This window comes from Candoia aspera, chromosome 4, assembly GCF_035149785.1.
Source record: "Candoia aspera isolate rCanAsp1 chromosome 4, rCanAsp1.hap2, whole genome shotgun sequence".
In the NCBI taxonomy this organism is placed as follows: Eukaryota; Metazoa; Chordata; class Lepidosauria; order Squamata; family Boidae; genus Candoia; species Candoia aspera.
This window is the reverse complement of record NC_086156.1, coordinates 88,588,581-88,610,467: the sequence shown is the minus strand read 5'-3', so window position 1 is coordinate 88,610,467 and position 21,887 is coordinate 88,588,581. Positions and strand designations below refer to the sequence as shown.

The 21,887-nt window shown below is 38.5% G+C and overlaps 1 protein-coding gene across 1 annotated transcript; it reads left to right on the top strand.

Moving 5' to 3' along the window:
* Window positions 1–194: 194 nt before the first annotated feature.
* LOC134495493 (albumin-like) lies at window positions 195–21,448 on the top strand. Its single transcript, XM_063300986.1, has 15 exons — window positions 195–322; window positions 1,363–1,423; window positions 2,035–2,170; window positions 6,716–6,927; window positions 8,107–8,239; window positions 8,654–8,751; window positions 10,780–10,909; window positions 14,330–14,544; window positions 15,357–15,489; window positions 16,768–16,865; window positions 17,538–17,676; window positions 18,681–18,904; window positions 19,737–19,869; window positions 20,561–20,617; window positions 21,271–21,448. Exons 1-14 carry the CDS (start codon window positions 238–240, stop codon window positions 20,606–20,608), a joined length of 1,845 nt encoding a protein of 614 aa, XP_063157056.1. The 5' UTR covers window positions 195–237; the 3' UTR covers window positions 20,609–20,617; window positions 21,271–21,448.
* The last annotated feature ends 439 nt before the right edge of the window (window positions 21,449–21,887 follow it).

The following is a 21,887-nucleotide window of genomic DNA, read 5'->3' as shown; positions in this document are numbered from 1 at the left end:
TTCTGGAAAAAAAAATGGCAGATATTTTGTGAGGCAAGGTATCTCTTTAACAAACAAAATGGGCAAATATTTTATCACAGTAATGATTAACAAGAGTCTTTCTATTGTCCTTCCCATGAGTGCAGCATAAGGTGGGTGGTGATTACCCCAAGATGCAGGACAATATGGTATAAAAGTTCCACCTGTCCATGTGCTCTTCCTACCTTGTCCATTCTAGCCCCTAAACAATTTGGAACCATGAAGTGGGTAATATTCATTTCTTTTCTTTGCCTGGTGAGCTTTGCAGAATTGAAAAACCTACCCAGAAGATATCGGCATGTTGGTATGATGTTTTCTTTTTCTCACTCTCTTTTAAAAAGATCAGTTTTTCATTTCTTCATGATTGCTCAGATTGATATTGAGTTGGTAGTGCTAATTTGGTACCAAAGTGTAAAGGCTTAGTCCCCAGGGAATTTTGTGTTCCTTCAATAGAAGTTTCCAGAGTATACCCTATTTTCTCTTCAAATTGTATAAATCTTTTGCATTTTCAACTGGATTTTTATCCAAGAATTTTCCAGTGAAGTTTGTTTGTTTGTTTGTTTGTTTGTTTGTTTTAGGATGAGTGTTCTCTGTAAAAGACATCTCAGCACATTTTTTTGATAGGGTCTGCTGGTATTTATATGTCTAATCAACTTTAATATCTAAATATTTTCCGTGCCCCAAATCACGGCATTCTGTATGGCAGACCCTGACATGTCCTGCAATCAAGGATTATATTGTGAACATTTTCTAGCTGTGTAGGAGAAATTATTAAGAAGTTTCTTGTTCTGCAGAATTCTGTTGCCCATGGCTGATTTCAAAATTCTAAGCAGGGTCATATCTAGTTAGTACTAATGTGGTGGACCACTGAGAAATACCAGACAGAATGGTAGTTCCATTGAGGCATCCAAACAACTTCTGAGAAGAAGGAAATCATAAAACCATTTTACATTGTTGTCAAGAAGACCACATAAGATTTCTACAAGTATTTCCTGGGAGTTGAGCATGAGGCAGAGGAAACATTATGTTTATTACATTGCATTACATGTATTATCATTTTTTTTAAAATATTACAAGAGAAATCTAACTTTAAAACACAGTTATTTTGTAGCTACTTTATTTATATTATTGGCCAGACTTGCAAAAAATATTAGAGTACATTCTGAGGATTGCAGGATCTCCTCGGTCTTTGCAATATTTTAAATAAGTTTAGAATACAATCAGTTTGTTCTTGCATACAGAATAGTACCATCATACTTAATTAGAAGTTTTCTAAGGATGTAACATGTAATAATTATTGCCTGGAATAGTGACTAAAAAAAATATTCACTGTCTTCTTTATAGGTGATCAGGATAGGAGCATCAAACGTTTCACTAATATAACATCTGAGCAGTTTGCAGACATGTGAGTCTTCCAGAAAATTGTGCTGTAATTTGCAAATCGGTGCACTATACACAGAGCTTTAGAACTTATAGTAATGGTTTATACAAAAAATAGTATAAAATCACCATAAAATGGCTATTCTTCCCCTAAGAAGATATAGATATCTTAATGGTTCAGCATTTTGTTGATATATCTATAATTTTAACAGACTGAGAAGGCAATCCTAACTCCCATATCCCAAGGTTCATCAGATTTTTCTTTTCCTCTTCAGAAAGAGGAATTTCTCTCTTGTCATAGTCACTTTTTTCCTATGGTTGGGGAATCCTGACCTTGAAAGTCTCAAGATCAGAAGAACCTAGAATCCAAGCACCTCCCACTGCTTTTTCACATCCTCTACCTCCTTGTTCAATATGTCTCCAATAGAAGAGAATATATATAGCTGAAGGTTGAACTGTGGAGTCTTTGGTGCTCTCTTGGTTGTTTGCTTGCAGATGTTTCATTACCCAACTAAGTTACCTCATTGGGTAATAAAATGTTTGCAAGCAAACAACCAAGCTCAGCACCAAGGATCCACTGTTGAATATGTTGCTATTCACAGAACTATTGTCTTAATCACCTGTGCTTTTTTCCAGAGCCTTAATCTTATTCAGTCAAACTGTACAGTGTGCCACCTTGGAGGAGACAAAAATACTGGTGGAAGTTTCTGTAGCATTTCACCAGCAATGTACTGTTGATAAATATTATGACCCAGATTGTGAAAAACCTGTGGTAAGCCTTTAGAAGCTAAATTTGGAGTACATATAGACCTACTGATTAAGTGCGTACTTACAGTCCTGTTCAGCTACAGTTTTTTGGCATATTTTTAGGGGTAAAACAGGTGCATTAACTTTATACCTAAGAAACCAATTTCCCTCCAAATTAAAATGCTTAATATTTCTGTCCTTCACACTCCCAACCAGGCTGAAATGTCTGACCTGTCCACGCTGATGATATCCCCCAACATTGCTTATCCCTGCACTAAGCTACATTTTTATTAACTGGGTTATGAACAAGGTAAGTTGGCAAGGTCATCCATTAATCCAAAATCAAATAAGCCTAGCATAATGTGCCAATCCAGTTATCAATTCTGAAGTCCATCTGGCTGCTGTCTTTGTTGGAAATCTTATGCAAACTTACTTGGGAAAAACTCAGAGCCTTCTTCTGAATAAGTATGTTCTGCCGTTAACTCAGTGTTTCTCAAATTGGCAACTCTGAGATGCATAGGCTTCAACTCCCAGAAATCACCAGCCAGCATGGCCATTGCTGGCAGTCCAGAGTGTTGGTTTATATATCTCAAAAATACCAAAGTTGGGATTTTGTTGTTTATTCATTTAGTCACTTCCGACTCTTCGTGACTTCATGGACCAGCCCACGCCAGAGCTTCCTGTTGGTCGTCAACACCCCCAGCGCCCCCAGGGACGAGTCCGTCACCTCTAGAATATCATCCATCCATCTTGCCCTTGGTCGACCCCTCTTCCTCTTGCCTTCCACTCTCCCTAGCATCAGCATCTTCTCCAAGGTGTCCTGTCTTCTCATTCTGTGGCCAAAGTATTTCAGTTTTGCCTTTAATATCATTCCCTCAAGTGAGCAGTCTGGCTTGATTTCCTGGAGGATGGACTGGTTTGATCTTCTGGCAGTCCAAGGCACTCTCAGAATTTTCCTCCAACACCACAGTTCAAAAGCACCAATCTTCCTTCTCTCAGCCTTCCTTATGGTCCAGCTCTCGCAGCCATATGTTACTACAGGGAACACCATTGCTTTAACTATGCAAACCTTTGTTGTCAGTGTGATGTCTCTGCTCTTAACTATTTTATCGAGATTTGTCATTGCTCTTCTCCCAAGGATTAAGCGTCTTCTGATTTCCTGACTGCAGTCAGCATCTGCAGTAATCTCTGCACCTAGAAATACAAAGTCTTTCACTGCTTCTACATTTTCTCCCTCTATTTGCCAGTTATCAATCAAGCTGGTTGCCATAATCTTGTGTTTTTTTGAGGTGTAGCTGCAAGCCAGCTTTTGCACTTTCTTCTTTCACCTTCATCATAAGGCTGTTCAGTTCCTCTTCACTTTCAGCCATCAAAGTGATATCATCTGCATATCTGAGATTGTTAATGTTTCCTCCAGTGATTTTAACTCCAGCCTTGGATTCCTCAATCCAGCATGTTGCATGATGTGTTCTGCGTACAAGTTGAATACTTAGGGTGAGAGTATACAGCCCTGCCGTAGTCCTTTCCAAATCTTCTGTGGTCTGTTCTTACTGTTCCTATTTGGTCATTATACAGATTCTTCAGGAGGCCTACAAGATGACTTGGTATCCCCATACCACTAAGAACTTGCCACAATTTGTTGTGGTCCACACAGTCAAAGGCTTTAGAATAGTCAATAAAACAGAAATAGATGTTTTCCTGAAACTCCCTGGCTTTTTCCATTATCCAGCGGATATTGGCAATTTGGTCCCTAGTTCCTCTGCCTTTTCTAAACCCAGCTTGTGCATCTGGCAATTCTCGCTCCATGAATTGCTTTAGTCTACCTTGCAGGATCTTGAACATTACCTTACTGGCATGTGAAATGAGTGCCACTGTTCGATAGTTTGAACATTCTTTAGTGTTTCCCTTGTTTGGTATGGGGATATAAGTTGATTTTTTTCCAATCTGATGGCCATTCTTGTGTTTTCCAAATTTGCTGGCATATAGCATGCATTATCTTGACAGCATCATCTTGCAAAATGTTGAACTGTTCAGCTGGGATGCCATTGTCTCCTGCTGCCTTGTTATTAGCAATGCTTCTTAAGGCCCATTCAACCTCACTCTTCAGGATGACTGGCTCTAGCTCACTGACCACACCATCAAAGCTATCCCAGATATTGTTATCCTTCCTATACAGGTCTTCCGTATATTCTTGCCACCTTTTCTTGATCTCTTTTTCTTCTGTTAGGTCCTTGCCATCTTTGTTTTTGATCATGCCCATTTTTGCCTGGAATTTACCTCCAATGTTTCTAATTTTCTGGAAAAGGTCTCTTGTCCTTCCTATTCTATTGTCTTCTTCCACTTCCACACATCACTTGTTTAAAAATAATTCCTTATCTCTGCTGGCTAACCTCTGGAATTTTGCATTTAATTGGGCATATCTCCCCCTATCACTGTTGCCTTTTGCTTTCCTTCTTTTTTGGGCTACTTCTAGGGTCTCAGCAGACAGCCATTTTGCCTTCTTGGTGTTCTCTTTCTTTGGGATGTATTTTGTTGCCTCCTCCTGAACAATGTTGCAACCTTCTGTCCATAGTTCTTCCGGAACCCTATCTACTAAGTCCAGTCCCTTAAATCTATTCTTCACCTCCACTGCATATTCCTTAGGAATATTAGTGAGCTCATATCTAGCTGATCTGTGGGTCTTCCCTATCCTCTTTAGTCTGATCCGAAATTGTGCAATAAAAAGTTCGTGATCTGAACTACAGTCAGCTCCAGGTCTTGTTTTAACTGACTGTATAGATGTCCGCCACCTTTGGCCGCAAAGGATGTAGTCAATCTGATTTCGGTGTTGTCCATCTGGTGAAGTCCATGTATAAAGCCGTCTCTTCGGTTGTTGGAACAGAGTGTTTGTTATGCAGAGTGAATTGTCTTAGCAAAATTCTATCAGCCTATGTCCTGCTTCGTTTTCTTCTCCCAGGCCATACTTATCTGTAATTCCAGGTGTCATTTGACTGCCCACCTTAGCATTCCAGTCTCCTGTGATGAAAATAACATCTCTTTTAGGCGTGTTGTCCAGTAGGTGCTGCAGATCCTCATAGAACTGATCTACTTCAGCTTCTTCAGCATCTGTGGTTGGGGCGTATATTTGGATCACTGTGATGATAGATGGCTTGCCCTGAATTCGAATTTGAGATCATTCTATGGTTTTTGGGATTGTATCCAAGCATTGCTTTAGCCACTTGACTATTAATTATGAAGGCTACTCCATTTCTTCTGCGGTCCTCCTGTCTACAGTAGTAGATCTGGTGGTCATTTGATGTGATGTGGCCCATTCCAGTCCATTTCAGTTCACTGACACCCAAAATGTCTATCTTTAAACTTGACATCTCACCAATAACCACATCCAATTTGCCCTGGCTCATAGATCTTACATTCCAGGTTCCAATGGTGTGTTGATCCCTAGAACATCGTATTCATCGTTCACCACCAGCACCGTCGGCCGCTAGCTGTCCTTTTGGCTTTGAGCTAGCTGCATCATCATGTCTGGGGCTAGTTGAACTCATCCTCTGTTCCTCCCCAGTAGCATTTTGACCATCTTCCGACCTGGGGGTCTCATCTTCCAATGGTATACCAACGTATCTCTGGTTGTACTGATCCATTTAGTTTTCATGGCAAGAATACTGGGGTGGGTTGCCATTACCTTCCCCAGGGATCACATTTAGTCAGACCTCTCTGTCATGACCTTCCCTTCTTGGGTGGCCCTTCACGGTTTGGCTCATGGCATCATTGAGGTTCTCAAGCTCCAGCACCATGACAAGGTAACTATCCTTTGCTGAAGAAAGTTGGGATGCACGGCTTTATTTCAAGAAAACATCTTTCAAAAGATAGAGATAACTTTCAGAGCATATGGAACCCATTCATCTGCTTTTTAATATAGCTTGTTAGAGTCTTTAACAGTTTTGGGATACAAATCTAATGAAGGAAGAATTTCAGTGTCATCCTGAACTCAATATTTCTTTCATTTTTTCAGTCAGTCCCAACTTTCCATCTGGAGAAGAGAACTTTGCTCATAGTCTGTACTGACAACCAGTCTAGCAATATAGTTTATAAATGAAAGGTTTATATGAACAGGAAATGTTTTAAAATAGTGAATTTAATAACCTGAAATACTGTTTCACACATTTGTGTGTGTGTGTGTGTGTGTGTACACAGAGCACACAGAGAGAGAGATAAACCTTGGCATCTAAATTCATGAACCCCAGTCTGTGACACATTATCATATTAACCCCGTGGAGCAATACAAGATGGGCAGAAACACACTGCTTAAGATTTTTTTCTCATTTCTTGTCTCTCTTGATGTCTTCTTTGCAAAAAAAAAAAATGTATACAGATAAGCAAACAGAAAATATTTGATCTACCATATATGGATCTGGATCCCAATCTCATATCATCAGGGTTAAGCAAGGTTTCATGGAATATGGACCTTATGACTCATTTTTCCTAAAACCCATATCACTTGACATGGATATCAATTATATAAATCACTGCTAAGGAATGCTTACTTAAGAGCTGTTTTGCTTCTGTTTTCTAGGGAACAGTTTTCCTGAATGCAGTCTGTCATGATGAAGGGTTTTCCAAGAAATATGAATTTAATGAGTGTTGTGCTAAGGCTGATCCAGAAAGAAATACATGTATTGTGTCCCATAAAAACAAAGCTGCAGGATGTATTACTCCCTTTGTTCCTCCAACTGTAGAGGACGGTTGCAAAGCATATCAGAATGACAGAAAATATGTTCTGTCCAAGTAAGTCAATTGACTGACACTTATAACTTAGAATAATTAAACCTTGTTTAAGTGAATGATGCTAATATAAAATTGCACATACTGCTCCTTAATTTCACATATCAAATGCCTGCAAAACATGGTCTTTATCCTCCGTTTCTAACAGGCTACTTCTGCCCAGGATTTCTCTCACCCATCTCTGCAGTCTTCCAGGAAATCCCATTCTGTATCATTCCAACAACACAACTCTGTGATGTGGTGGTTAGATCTAAAATGTAAAAATTTACATTTTAGAAATGTAAATCATACTAAGAAAGGAGTAATGTTAGATGGCCATGCCTATTATTGCATTTGAAAATAAGCACTAATGTGAGAACAAGAATACATGCACAGACATGTATAGAAACTAAAATGAGGGGCTTCAACCATCTTTATGCTCAATAACAATAACAGCAAATTTTTGGAAGTAGAACAAAAGAAGGATGCTGCAGTGCAAGCAGCATCCCCAGTGGTCTCAGAAATAAACTAATTCAGGTCCTCTTGTTGGGTAAGTTTGCCATTCTCCCCATCATCTCCATTGGATATCAACTCTAAAATCCAGCCTTAATTTCATCATTCAATCCTCATTAGGCTACTGGAGAACGGTGGTGTTGGCTGACTCAAAAAAAAAAAAAGAAGAAGTTAACCTGCCTTATTTTTCCTGTAATGGAAATACTGTTTCACCACCGATTCTAGAGGGCACAGAACTGAACTCTGGATGGTCTTTGAATTGAGAGTTGCATAAAAGTTTGCTTGTGATTGATCAACTTCCTCTGATCAAAATCCAGTGAGAAATGCATCCAAAAATATATTTATTCTATGTCTCAAGTTTGTACTGCTGTCCATCTCCCCACAAGGAGGGACTCTGAGTGCAAAGAGTGGTAAATTTAAAAAGAGAAAACTTCTTTTTGGTAATTATGGCTAATGGATTACCTTCCCTTTCCACTTAACTTCAGATTAAGAAACAAAAGAAACAGTACTTTGCTATGAAAACATATGAATTTCTTCTTCTTCTTCTTCTTCTTCTTCTTCTTCTTCTTCTTCTTCTTCTTCTTCTTCTTCTTCTTCTTCTTCTTCTTCTTCTTCTTCTTCTTCTTCTTCTTCTTCTTCTTCTTCTTCTTCTTCTTCTTCTTCTTCTTCTTCTTCTTCTTTTTGTAACAGATATCTTCATATTGTGTCCAGAGAAAATCCTTCTACAGAACCTGTTTTGCTTCTTTATGGAGCTCAAAGCTATGATAAGGTATTGGAAACTTGCTGTGAAGCTGCTGATAAAGTTGCCTGTTTCCAGGAAAAGGTATTTCATTATGCATCTTGAAACTTTGTAGAAATAAGTTGCAGTACTAACCTCTTAAGGATTCAACAGAAGCTGTTTTATATTAAGTGAGGCCATTGGAACTCTAGTAATTCTTTATAAATATAAAATGTATGTAATTTATTTATCAGTACTATATAAACCATGATATCAGTGTTGTTGAAGTTGTTGTTGCTGTTGCTGTTGCTGTTGTTGTTGTTGTTGTTGTTGTTGTTGTTGTTGTTTGGATCCTGTTGATTCCATGTGACTGCCCCAATGTTTCCTGCTGAAAGCAGCAACAATTCCAAGCACTTTTACTTTTGGAGCATCTCTCTCTCTCTTTCCCAATCTATTTATTGTACTGGACAATGAATCAAAAACATTTTCTTTAACTTCTCTCTTTTGGTTTTGTAACAGGCAACAGAAGCCAAAAATAGATTGAAGGGAAAAATTGACGAACTAGAGAATAGATGTTCCATTATAGAGAACCATGGAGGGGATGATTTATATTTCTTGTAAGTCTGCTTGATTTGGGAAGGGGTGGGGAATTAACATCTAGGACTGTGCACCAAATATGGCTAAAATCTGTATCTGGAATTGGTGGGCTGTCTTGGGCACATGTTAATAATTTTCATGAGGCAAAGTGTGTTCTCTACCAAGCATCCAAAACAGAATGATCAGGAATATTCAGAAGAGACTGCGCTATTGAATCAAAAAGGGAAAACAATACAAACAAGTGAAGCTAAATGATCAACTGATTGACAAGTGAAAGTTTCTGGGATCATCTCCTAATATTGAGGGTCATAAGGAGGCTTTTTATCATTCCTCAAGTTCTTACTTATCCAGACACTCAAGACACGTCAAACCAATGTGAATGATGACATGGTTTACAGGCAACAATTTTGTGTGTTGATTATTTGGGAAAGACCTATATGGATTTAGTCAATTAATAGTTTGCTATTGTCAGCCTTTTGAGGTAGTCCAGACAGGAAACCAAAACCATGAGTACTAACACTACCTTTATTGTAAGGTTACAGTAATAGAATCTTGCAAGTCTGAAAGCACTTCTCCCCTCCTTTACCTGTACTTTCCAGAAAACTAGGGAGGTTGGATCCCAGTATGAGCTTCCCACATCCCTTTTCCTTCTGTGGGCTTGAAAACTTTTGATCATAAAAAATACATACATTTCTTAAGCAAAATCGTAAAGTCTCCCTCAACTCAAGCTAACTTTTGGTGATCAAAAGCACAGTTGCAGTTTCACTTAGTGACCACTTTGCTTAACAACCAAGTTGCCAGTCCCAACTGTGGTTGCTAAACAAGGACAACCTGTAGAGCAATATACTCAATATACAAACAACAGGATGAATGACTAAAGATTGTTCAGAAGTTTTGCCGATTTCATGAAAACTTTCAGTCATAAGAAATATATACATTTCTTAAGCAAAATGGTAGAGTGTCCCTTGACTCAAGCTAACTCATGGTGATGAGTACATGGATATTCCATTGTTTTGCATTGTAGTTTGCTATGCATTTTTTCTGAGGATTATCTTTTTCTTTTTTACTTCCCAATATATCTTACAACCCTTGTATTTCTTGGTGATCTCCCACACAAATCCTAAGCAGGTCAAACCCTACATAGCCTTTTTGACATCAGCAAAGGTCAGATAGCTGCTACCACAGGCTGTGAGAAACCAGTGGCAACTCTTATTACTGATTTCATTCTGTTTTCTGCTACTTACCAAGAAGATTAGTCAGACTGAAAGAGACTAATTTCTGAATATGTGAAATGCCCTTGGACCTGTAAATTCCAGGAAAGATTGCCTATTCCTGTTAAGTACTGATGCTATGCCAAAATCTCCTCTATAATTCTTTGTTTTGTTTTGTTTTCTTTTTTTCAAAAACAAAATGCTCATGATGCTTGAGAATTTATTTCAGATCTCCCTTAGTGGTGTTTTTTAGCTTACTTTTCTTTTGGCAGCTGGGGAAGATTCTGCTTAGTTACAGGTATAGCTGCAGTTACCGTTACCATTGCTGTTACAAGAGTCTGCTTATAATTCATGCACGTATTTCCAGACCTCCTTGTTTACTCCTTTTTCCTAATTTGAAAAAGGTCCCATGGGAAGAGTTCCCTCAAGATACCTTCCTTGGAGACTGAACAGATGCATAGGGAGCTAACGCTGCATCCTACTGGAGCAATTATTGTTCATTGAAAGAAAAATAGTTGCATCTTTGCCTGTGTGACATTGCAAGAAAACAAACTTAAAGCTCCAAATGCAATTGTAAAATAAATTAATGCTCCAACTTTCTGTGCTTATGGGAATGATAGGATTTAAAAATTGGAGGAGAATTTTGGCTGCTACAAAGTGATGCAGCAATGATATGAATGGTATATGATTAAATGCATGGACTATTGATATCAACTGTAGCTACACTGTCCTTTCTTAATTATATGATATGGCACATTCTTGTGGAAATACACTGTAGATATTATTTGGTATCTGCTTTGAAATAATCCTAATGCTCTTATTTTATTTTCTTTCCAGGGAATTTGTTGAGACAAGCAAGAAGTTCCCCAATGCTGATCAGGCAACTGTAGCCCATATTGCTAAAAATGTGGCACACATCCTTCAGGAATCCTGTACAGGGAATACACTGGAGTCTTTACTCGACACGGTGAGATTTAATCATTTCCTTTCTGCTACTTCAAACCTATAATACATAGATGTGAAAGCTCCCAGAGGAGGGCTCCTCTGTGCTTGCCACTTTGACTTTATTAAATTGTTATTGTTATTGTTATTATTATTGTGCTTTCAAACCTTTCTACAATGCTTTTTAGGGGAGAAGGCATGCACTCAGTGAAATTTTATTCTATATACTGTATAAAATCAAGAGGTGGCTTCTTATATACTTTTTCTCAAGCCCATGGTTTTTGTTTTTGTTTCTGACTTGCTCTTTCTTCTAGCACCATCTTTTGAAAATGTCAAATTTCTCTGGTGCTGTTTCAGTTTTGGTGCGGTTTTTTAGCTTCCGTTTCCTAAATTCTTGAAACTGGAGTTCAGCAAATACACACATATACACACAGAGATATTTTGTTCCTCTGTTTAGACGACTGAGGATTGATAATATACAATAGAGGTTTTAAGTGGGAGAGCCAGCATGGGGGGGCATTTAAGGGACTGGTTTAAGAATATGGAGACCCAGGTTCTGGTCCTCTCTTAGGCACAGAAGCTGGCTAGCTGACCTTGGGCAAGTCACCCTATCTCAGCCCCAAACCCTCAGGATATAACTCTCTCTTAAATCATGCATTGATTGTTTTGCTCAGTGAAGTAGACCAGCCCAGGGCAAACTATCAGATCTTGCAACCAAGCAAGGGGGAAAAGAAGGAGGAGGAGGAGGGGATAGTTGTCATATCACTTTATACTACTGAAGAGGGCAGAAACTTCCATGGGCAGTGTGATGACATAAAATGGGCAGAGTTTATTCAGATTTATACCCTGCATCCCCTCCAGAAGCTCAAAGTAGTGTACAAAGCATTGCCTTGTCAATTTTTCAATAATAATAATAATAATAACAACAACAACAACCACCTATGGCTGAGAGTGACTGGTTGAAACTCAACCAATAAATTGAAGATGGATTTGAACATCTGTCTCCCAGTTTTAATCGTACACCTTAATGAATATGCTTGTGGCAGAATGATTTGTTTTTTGGGGGGCTGAGAATAAATTATTATTATTATTATTTAATTCAGATCTGATAATACTGTGCTAACTAGAAGCCACTGGGTGAGGTCATCTGTACCCATGGCATGAGTTATCACCAGCATACTGTATAGCTGTATGTCCTTGCCCCTGGTGAAGTAAGCAATGCTGTTGATCTCCTGTTGGATGGTTGGATGGGGAACCAGAGGCTTCAGCTCAACCCTGGCAAGACTGAGTAGATTCCTCACTCCTGCTCAATGAGCAGGTGGCAGTCGTGGCTAGGAAGACCTTTTGCACAGCTTCAGATTGTTCACTAGTTATGCCCATTCCTGGGCAAGGAGGCCCTATGCTTAGTCATTCACAGCCTGGTCACTTACCTAGTGAATGACTGTAATGTGTTCTACATGGGGCTGCCCTTCAAAAGCATTTGGAAGCTTCAGCTGGCACAAGGTGCAGTGGTATGGGCAGTCAAGTGTGCATCTACCTGCCCCATCATGTCTGGCTGGAAGGGCATGTTGCAGGTCCCATCCATGAAGGAATGTCATCTGACAGGACCCAGAAGGACAGCCTTCTCTGCCACAGAACCTGCCCCCTGGAATATCATTCCCTCTGAGGTCAGATTGACCCCGGCCTTGCTGGCCTTCCAGAAGGGCCTGAAGCTTTGCCATCTGGCTTGGGGATCCAGGAACATGGGTATGGAGACTGTAAAGTGGCTGTATTACTAGTGTGTTCTCCTATAGATTATGCTTTTGTTTTTGTTTTATTTTAAAATTATTTTTGCCGTTAAGTTTTTTGTTATCTTGTATTTGTTTAAAATTCAACACCACTCAGAGTCACATCCGTGAAATGGACAGCTATGTAAATTTACCAAATAAACCAACAAATCTAAACTATATTAACATTGACTTCTTACAAAACACATAGATTACCCTCTATGTATAATTGACATACAGTATAAAGAAGTTTAAGGAGTGAACTCAAATCCTTTCTCCCAACCCTTTGCTGTTTTGATGGAATCATTTTTTCTGGCAACATCTGCGTAATACCTCACTATTTGTCTCAGTTTCCTGGAATGAAGGAAGAAAGAGGGTGGTGATTCTTTGGATTAAACACTTGCAAAGTCTTCCTTCTTCTTCCTAGCATTTTCCTGTTATTGTGGGGTCTGGTTTTCAGATCCTAAAATGCCACTTTGCCCGATCATCCACATCTTCAGGGCGCAGACCCTCAATTTGCATGTCCTTATTGATGGTGTCTTGCCGTCTCTGTTTTGGTCACCCACGTGGCTGCCAGCCATCGATTTTAAGATGGTAAACAATTTTGGCAACAGTGGAAGGTTCTGCTCTAAGGACATATCCCTACCAATGAAGCCAGCTTTCTCTCACCTTCTCTGTAATTAATGACAAACCTAGTTGTTGTCAGATGGCATCATTTGTGATGTGATCGAGCAGGGAGATGCTCAATATCCGATGGAGCATAACACATTTCCAAAACATGGAGGCAGCCCTCTATACCCTTTGTTGCTGTCCAACATTTGGTTCCATACAGTGCAACAGGGTGAACAATTGTTTTATAGATCTTAGATTTGAGATGGGTTGATATTTTTTTCAGCAATGCTTTTGAGTGGATAAGGCATGCACTCTATGACATTTTATGCTATATACCATACAAAGTCACGGTGGCTTCTTATTCTTTGTCTCAAGCCCATTTTTTTGTTTGTTTGTTTGTTTCTGACTTGCTCTTTTCTTCTAGCACCATCTTTTGAAATTTTCAGATTTCTCTAGTGCTGTTTCAAATTGGTGTGGCTTTTTAGCTTACCTTCCGTTTCCTAAATTCTTGAAACTGGAGTTTAGCAAACACACACATATACACACAGAGATATTTTATTATTCTGTTTAGAAAACTGAGAATTGACAATACAGAATAGAGGTTTTTAAGTGGGACAGCCAGCATGGGGGGGCATTTAAGGGACTGGTATAAGAATATGGAGACCCAGGTTCTGGTCCTCTCTTAGGCACAGAAGCTGGCTACCTCATTTTGCTTCAGTTTCATGGAATGAAGAAAGAGAGAGGGTGGTGATTCTTTAGATTAAACACTTGCAAAGGAAAATAAATAAATTTAAAACAAACAAACATTGTACACTTTTTTTTTAAAAAAAGACTCCTATTTAAGAATTCCGTGGCATGCTCTGAATACTTAAATAGAAGATATGTGATGTTGTTGTGTGATTATATAAACTTATTGACTTATTGACAAAGCAAGATCTTTTCAAGAGTTACTTGTTCATTAATTTTCTTTGCAAAGAAACCTTGCAAGGGTTTTGTGAGTCTCCACAGTTCCTCCAATTACATCCTGTCTGTCTTCAAAGGACCAATCTCTCTCTCTCTTCTTGCAGCTAGGTATGTTAGAGGATCTCTGTAAAAAAGAAGTTTCTATATCTGCTAACCTTGATCGTTGCTGTGAAAAGCCTCTGGTGGAGAGAGCAGAATGCCTTATTCAATGGGAAAATGATGAAAGGCCTACTAATCCGCCCCCACCATGCGAAGAAATCATAAATAAGGCAGGAGCATGTCAATCTTATGCTGAACATAAAAAGGATCATTTGGAAAGGTACGGCATAGAGATTCCACACTATCCTCAATCCTTTTATCTGGTGGGGCTAGACTGTGCAAAATAATTCAGGGAACATACAGCATTGGCAGTTTGCCCCTAGTGTTACTTCTGAGCCCTAAGCAGTTTCTTCCCACGGAAAATAAAATTTTGTGTGTCTTTATCTCAGCTGCTAAATTACCTCGTTGGAGGATCTAGTTGCATTGCCAGCACTGAAACACGATTCAGCTGCCAGTCCAGTTGGCTTTTGTACATAGAATGGAGAAGATGTCATTATCCTTTGCTTCAGGCAGTAAAATGTTCAAGCAGATGTGATTGGGATTGGAGATAGATGGAGCATAGGTAGGCTAATCGAGAGAGAAGCCACTGGAACTAAACAGCTAAGGAATCTCTCTAACACAGGACAGGAATTGGAGACAGAAAGAAAATAAGCAGAGCCGTAGTTAAGTAGCAAAAAGGTCTGGCAAGCTAAACCGGGGCTAGAGAAGCAGCATGGATGGATTCAGAACTGATCTTGGAAAAGATCTACATTTAAGTAATCCAAAGTGTCATTTCCATTTGATCTCAGAAGAAACAAATGAGTCACACTATAAAACATGATGGGAACTGAAGGCCACTCAACTTTGTTCTATTCGCTCCAAAATTTCAAATGGCTGACCCAGAAGGACTTCTGCAAAGTCTAGAATAGTATAATTGTCAGTTTACAAGATTTTTCAAAGTTTACTGAAATAATGCATCTCAGGAAGATGGAATACATTGTCTCCTTTCTGCTGTTAGTAATGTTTGCTGTTCCCATTTTTCACCTGTTTTAGCTTTCTTTTTAAATTAAAAAAATGCCACACTGACTATCCTACACTGATTTATCTGGACACTTTACAACAATATAAAGACTTGCTGGAAAAATGCTGCAAAGGAGAAGATTCTGAACAGTGTTTGCATACAGGGGTGAGTTCCTTTCTCTCTGGGCATTGTATCTTGATTCCTCCCCAGCCCCAGCCCCACTGTGGTGCTATTCATACTTATTCAGAAAATGGAAGACACATTTTGGATTCAGACAAGACCCATTATTAAGTGTCATGACCAGAATGGAAAATTTCACCCCCAGGCTGTGTGTGTGTGGCTGTTTTTGTTTGGTTTGTTTTGCTTGGAAAGATGGAGGATTTGTTGCTCCAAAAGCCAGCTATTGGATTATTGCAATGTAGAATGGGTGGAGCTGCCCTTGAAGTGTTTGGAAATGATAACTGGTGTGAAGTGTAGCAGCCAGATAGTTTTCTGGGATTTGCTTTTCTGACAATATTCTACACGCCTCAAGGGTAGCATCTGCACTGGTTTCATTTCCAGGCCATATTTCAGGGTTACTTACTGTAAATCCCTAAATATCACTTTGTCTTATTTAAGTTGACCTGGTTGTATTTTTATGCCAGTTTGGGAGATGCTGTAATATGTCCCAACTACAAAATAGATTCAGATCACAGGAACATGTGACCTCATATTGTCTATGGCAGTGCTCTACTGGTAGAGAGGGAGCATAGTTGCTGATGCTATTTTGTTAGATAGTGAAATCATTATTCTGTGTGGCTTTTCAAAATACGACTTGTATGTTGTTATCTATATCATTTGACTTTCATGCTTTAGTTTTAATACTGGTGTTTTCTGATTTTTATTAATTTATGTAAATGATTTTGCAACCCTTGTTCTGAATGGAATGAAGACTAAAGATGTTTTATTTTTTTTAATTTTTTTTGCAAGTGAATCATTGTGTACAGACTTACTTTACGGTTACGCTGAACCATGCAGGTTTCTAAAGCTTCATTCACTTGGATGAATCCCATTTTGAATAGAATAGAGGTGGAAGGAGAACAAATGTTTGCACTGTGGAAAGAAGAAGTCTAGGTCTGAAAGGGATAAGGGGCTCTGGCTAGATTTCCCAGATACTCTTTTTGCCCCTCTTTTACTCACAACATTTGTATATTTAATGAGTATAGCAAAATTGTTTTTATCAAATTGTGATGTTGGCTACTCAACTCTACTAGAATTTCCCTCTAACATTGGGAGAATCCAAACTTACCAATCCCATTTTCAACTGTCTTTAAAATCAGTTGTCTCCTCCAGAGTCAGAATTACATATATTTCTCAGACTTTCTCCCAACTTTGTTTATGTTGCCTCCTATATGTGTGTTCATTGTTACTGCAGACATTTAACAAAATATCATTTTCTTTCAGGAAGAACAACTGAAATTACCCAATTCTATGATTCAGAAAGTGTTGAAAAAAAATTGTGAAGAGTATAAAACAATAGGAGGATACTTCTTCCAAAATGAGTATGTATTATTTGAATGATAAATGTGCAAATAAGGGGAACTGTTCAATAAGCAGAGCCATTTGTGGATGCATGATTGTCCCTATGCAAGGGGAGGGGGGTAGTGTAGTCACAGAGTGAAATGGCTGCAACCCCTCAGAAAATGATATTCCACCAAATGCTTAAGATTTCTTGAAGTTCTCCTGAACTTCTACAGATGTTCAATCTTTCTCAGAAGAGTATTCAGGAAAGTAATTCCTAAAGTTTTGCTGCCAGTGAATAGAATGGAGAATTCAGGAATTCACTTTTAATAGTATTAAAATGCTAAAATAATATGCTTAGATTAAACTTTCCTGGGTGTAAAAATATTTTAAGATGCACTGAAGAAATAAAATACCACAATGGTTGTGCCCACATTTTTTAAAAAAGGAATCAACATAAAAGCTAATACTTACTCAGGTCCATCTCTTATGTCACAAAGAGAAGGCAATGGGTGAGGTTTGTTTGTGTAGCCAGTGACATCAGATTTTGTAGAAAGGGAAAGAATTTTTGGATTTTACTAAAACTCTGTAAGTCAGCCCTTAGTTTTAGGAAAGCAATATTGTTTCTAAGCGTCCTTTAGTGCCTTTACAGACCTGCCATAATCAAGAGCATAACACTTTTCTAATTAATACCTATTCGCCTTTCATTGCAGAAAGATTGTCAAGTATACCAAGATTATGCCCCAAATGCCATCTGCAAATCTGATTAAGCTCACAAAAAAGTTGGCAGAGGTTGCTGGGAAATGCTGCAATTTGGATGATGATCACCAAACCTCATGTGCTTTGGAAAATGTGAGTGTTGCTTCCACCATACTCTATATTCCACTCTTTTGCTTCTCCTCCATTTCCTCCTCTAATTTAAATTTCTTTTTTATCCCACCTTTATTATTTTTACAAATAACAAAATGCGGGGAACATACCTAATACTCCTTCCTCCTCCTATTTTCCTCACAATCCATATTTCCTTGATGTAAGCTCTTTCATAAAACAACTCTCCATTACATGCATGCTTTCTGAAGTGTCTTTTCAGACATAATTCTTTCAAATTAGTTTTTGGAGTTAATTCACTGTTGCTGTCCAAGACACAGTTACAGCCCATTTTGGTGGAACTCAAAAATCCATTCCCAAAATTCGTTTACATTCTTATTTGAAGCTGTGTATTCTCAGTCTACCACACTATTACCCTTCATAGAGTTAAAAGTCTATTCTCCAAATTCATCACCCTTGATTGAACCATATATGATCATCAATTTTGCCTTTAGCTGGAACGTAGGTAGATTGGATCATTAGATTTCCTATTACTAATAGGCCATACTTCATCAGTGTTACCCATAGGCCAATATTTAGAGGTATAAAAAGTATAATCATGTTCACTTATTTTTACCTTAAAATCTCCTGCTATCAAATAATAAGCAGAAGGATTAAAATCTTACATTTCTGGAAGGCAATTTCAACATAATAGATGTCATTTTGTTTCTTATTACTACCTGGGGATGGATGGATGGATGGATGGATGGATATAGACAGACAGATAGACATTATCAGCAGTTGTCTATGGCACATTTCAGTGAAGTTTAAATCCTTGGAGGAAGGTGAGTTTAAATATTCAAAGAGAAGGGTATTAATTTAGTCAGACCTCCTTGTGATCTCCCTTTCATGCAAACTTTTTAGAATCAAATAAAGGCTAAATACCACATGTTATGTGCATGGCATACAATATATCTTACATATATAGTGGTCATTTCATGTAACTGAAGAAATTCATTGCAAGTTTTTTTCTCTCTCTCCCTTCTCAGACAGATAAAGCGATGGGATATGCATGTACATTTCACAAATGGCATCACATAAACAGACAAGTTTGCAGTTGCTGTGCTAACTCCTTTATCAGACGTTGGGAATGTATCAGTAACTTAGGAACAGATCCATCCTATGACCCTCCTACATTCCAACCAAAAGTATTGGATAACCCTGAAAAGTTGTGCTCATCTGATGAACATACTGTGAAAGAAACTAAGCAAAGGTAAGAAAACAAAGTCTTTTAACCCAACATTGTGTTCTCGATATCACATCAAACATATGACATCACACCCAGGTATGTTTCAATCTTCCATACCTCTGCAGTTCCTGACCGCATCCCATTGTATTCTTTAAATGTTTTTGCTTCGTTGCCTCCCATACCAGCCTCCTTTCATGGGACATTCACATAGGAAGCTCCCTTCTCCTACCTCTGTCTTGTCCTTCCCTTTTTTATTTCCCCTAGTTATCTGCTTCTCTTATCTTTTTTTCTTCTATCATGTTATTTTCTGTTGAAGGATAAAACCAGATGAGCAGCTTAGATCCACCAACTACCCAAGACTTCTTAAAATGTCTTTGGTGATTTTTCCCCAACCATTTCCATTCAATTTAAAGAAAAAAATATTTTTTTTAATGAAAAGAACAAATATTTTGAGAAATTCACATGAAATAGGCTACTGTCCCATTTTCAATTTTACAGCCATTTGTCTGATGTTCCAGAGCTCCCCTAGCATCCCACACTTCAGTTAAATCCAGTATGAAGATATTATGCAGGTATAATGAATCTTAAAAAAAAAAATTGTGAACAGCCAAGGAGATTGCAGAGTTGTGGAAATATGTGTCGCACCATTTGTTTTCAACTTCTTCTCACCTTTTCCTCTGCTAAAACTTCTAGTTTCATAACTGAGCATTTATACTAAGAAAGTGCATATTGAAAAAAATGATTCTGTTTATCCATGAAATTATATATTCCTCAGTTCTTTGGATCTCCAAGTGTTCCAAGTTGTGGGAGCTCCTGGCTTTAACAGAGGTTTTAACAGCTATTGTTTGCCTTGCAGCGTGCTTATGGACTTGATAAAATCCTTCCCAAACATCACAGAGACAGACCTTGCAGCTACAACCGTAAAGTTCCTTGCCCTGCAGACACAGTGCTGTGAAGCTGAAGACAAAAACGAATGCTTCAATACAGAGGTATACCTTTAAAAAGGAGAATGGGTGGGGAAAGTTTAATAAAGACTTTTGGCTTGCTGTTCCCCAAAAATTTCAATTTGCCTTCATCAGCTTGGTGTAGTAAGCTCCTACTCCTAGAGTTCCCAGTTGACATGGCCATTTGTAAAAGGGATGGAAATAGGTAAAATGATTCCAACCCTAACTTCCTCCATCGTTTTATGTGCAGCAGAATGTTTGATCTGGTATTCTACATATGCTCTCCTAGAATTTGATCTGTCATCCCTCCCTCCATCCATCTATAAGATCAAGGGTACAGATCAAAAGCCCACATCATACCAGTTTTATCTTTTTCTATCTCTGTTTTGGTATTACCTTGTACCATGTCACCCATCTCCTGTATCTTCTTGGAGAATGAGAAACTGACAAATGAAGGGAGCCTGGACACGTGTATATTAAAGAACAAGAATGGAGAAAGTGGGATTTGCAATATATTTCTCTTTCTAGAATTATAGAATTGCAGTGTCCAATATTTTCCATATTTCTGTTCAAAACTGGAATGAAACTGAGGATGGAGGAGTTCAGGTGCACAAACAGCCATACTGTTCATAATAAAGACTGCTAGGAAGAGCACCATTAAATTATTCAATTGGTTGGAGATTTGTGTGAGCTCCTTTGCCCAGCAAAGTCTCAGAATGTGTATTTCCAATTTCAGGGTAAAAAACTGATTGAACAGATCATCGCTGATCTTGGAGGCCACTAACTATCTCAGGTGAGCTCATATGGAGATATGGTTTATCCATCAATGTTTCAGTGATTTTGGGTTGATGTTGCCTGAAAAGGAATGGAATAGGAAAGTCACCTGCACCGAAGTTTTTTAATTTGAAAAATCCAGGGTGGATGAGTTTATTCCATATATTCTAAACTGACACTTCCAGCTGCCCCTTTGTAGTTATAGCAGAGGATGACAAATAGGCACGTTGAATTATTTAGCTATCAAGCTGCCACAATTCAGGGTGGTAATTTCTGCTTTGGAACACACAGACTCTTGTGCAGTGTTACTATGAATGTAGCTCCATTGCCATTTGCACTGTTGTCCCAAAAGAGAGGATCCATATAAAAGGTAGCAATTGCTACAATAGCCACTAAAACATATTTCTTCCAGAATTTCTCTCAACATTCATAATCTTTCCCCCCCAAATTCTTCTCCCTCAAGCTTTGATAACTGAGTTTTAACTTCTCTGTTTTAAAAAAAATCAAAAGCGCTAACCTTTACTCCTTTGGTGTTGAAAATTCATAATTGTGTGAATTGTTCATTAGATCTTTACATGGAAGGTATTTTTTCCTAATTGGGTTTACAGCTTAGTCTATCCACATGTACCGCTTTGGGGCTACAAGTAACAGATTGTTTCTATTTTCTTTTAGCTTTCACAATTGAAGAATGCTGGAGATAAAGTCCAAACATCCCCAGGCACCCTTCATGGTGGCTTTCTTGTTATATGCCAGCTTTCTAATGCCAAGGACAAGCAATTTGATTCTTGCCTCAAATTTATTTCTCATGATAGTGTTACTATCGAAAATGAATAAAGTCTTTAAAAGGAAAGATTGTCTTATCAATTAATGGTGAAAAGATATGGCATCACCCTGCCTCTGATTGTGGGTCTGCATGTGTGTGTGTGTGTGTGTGTCAGACTCCACAATCAAATGACTGCTGAATCATCCAATTGTGTCTGTCTGCCATGATGAGTCAATGCATGTCAAGAATAGGATAGGAAGGGGGAATTGCACGGAGTGTGAATTTCTGTGGTTTGGGCTGGAAGCGGGGGAATCAAGGTTGTCCTGCCAGAGACCTCTGCGGCTGGTATGGCTGAACATTAGAGGTTGGGTGAGAAAGGGATAGGTGGGAGGAGGGGTGCTGGAAAGTTTTAAGGAGTGAGTTTAGGCACAAATCTTTCAATCACAGCTTTCTTTTGTTCTGTACACTGGATCTCAATAAACCTGATTTCTGCATATACCAATTGTGCATGAGTTGGGCCAATGTT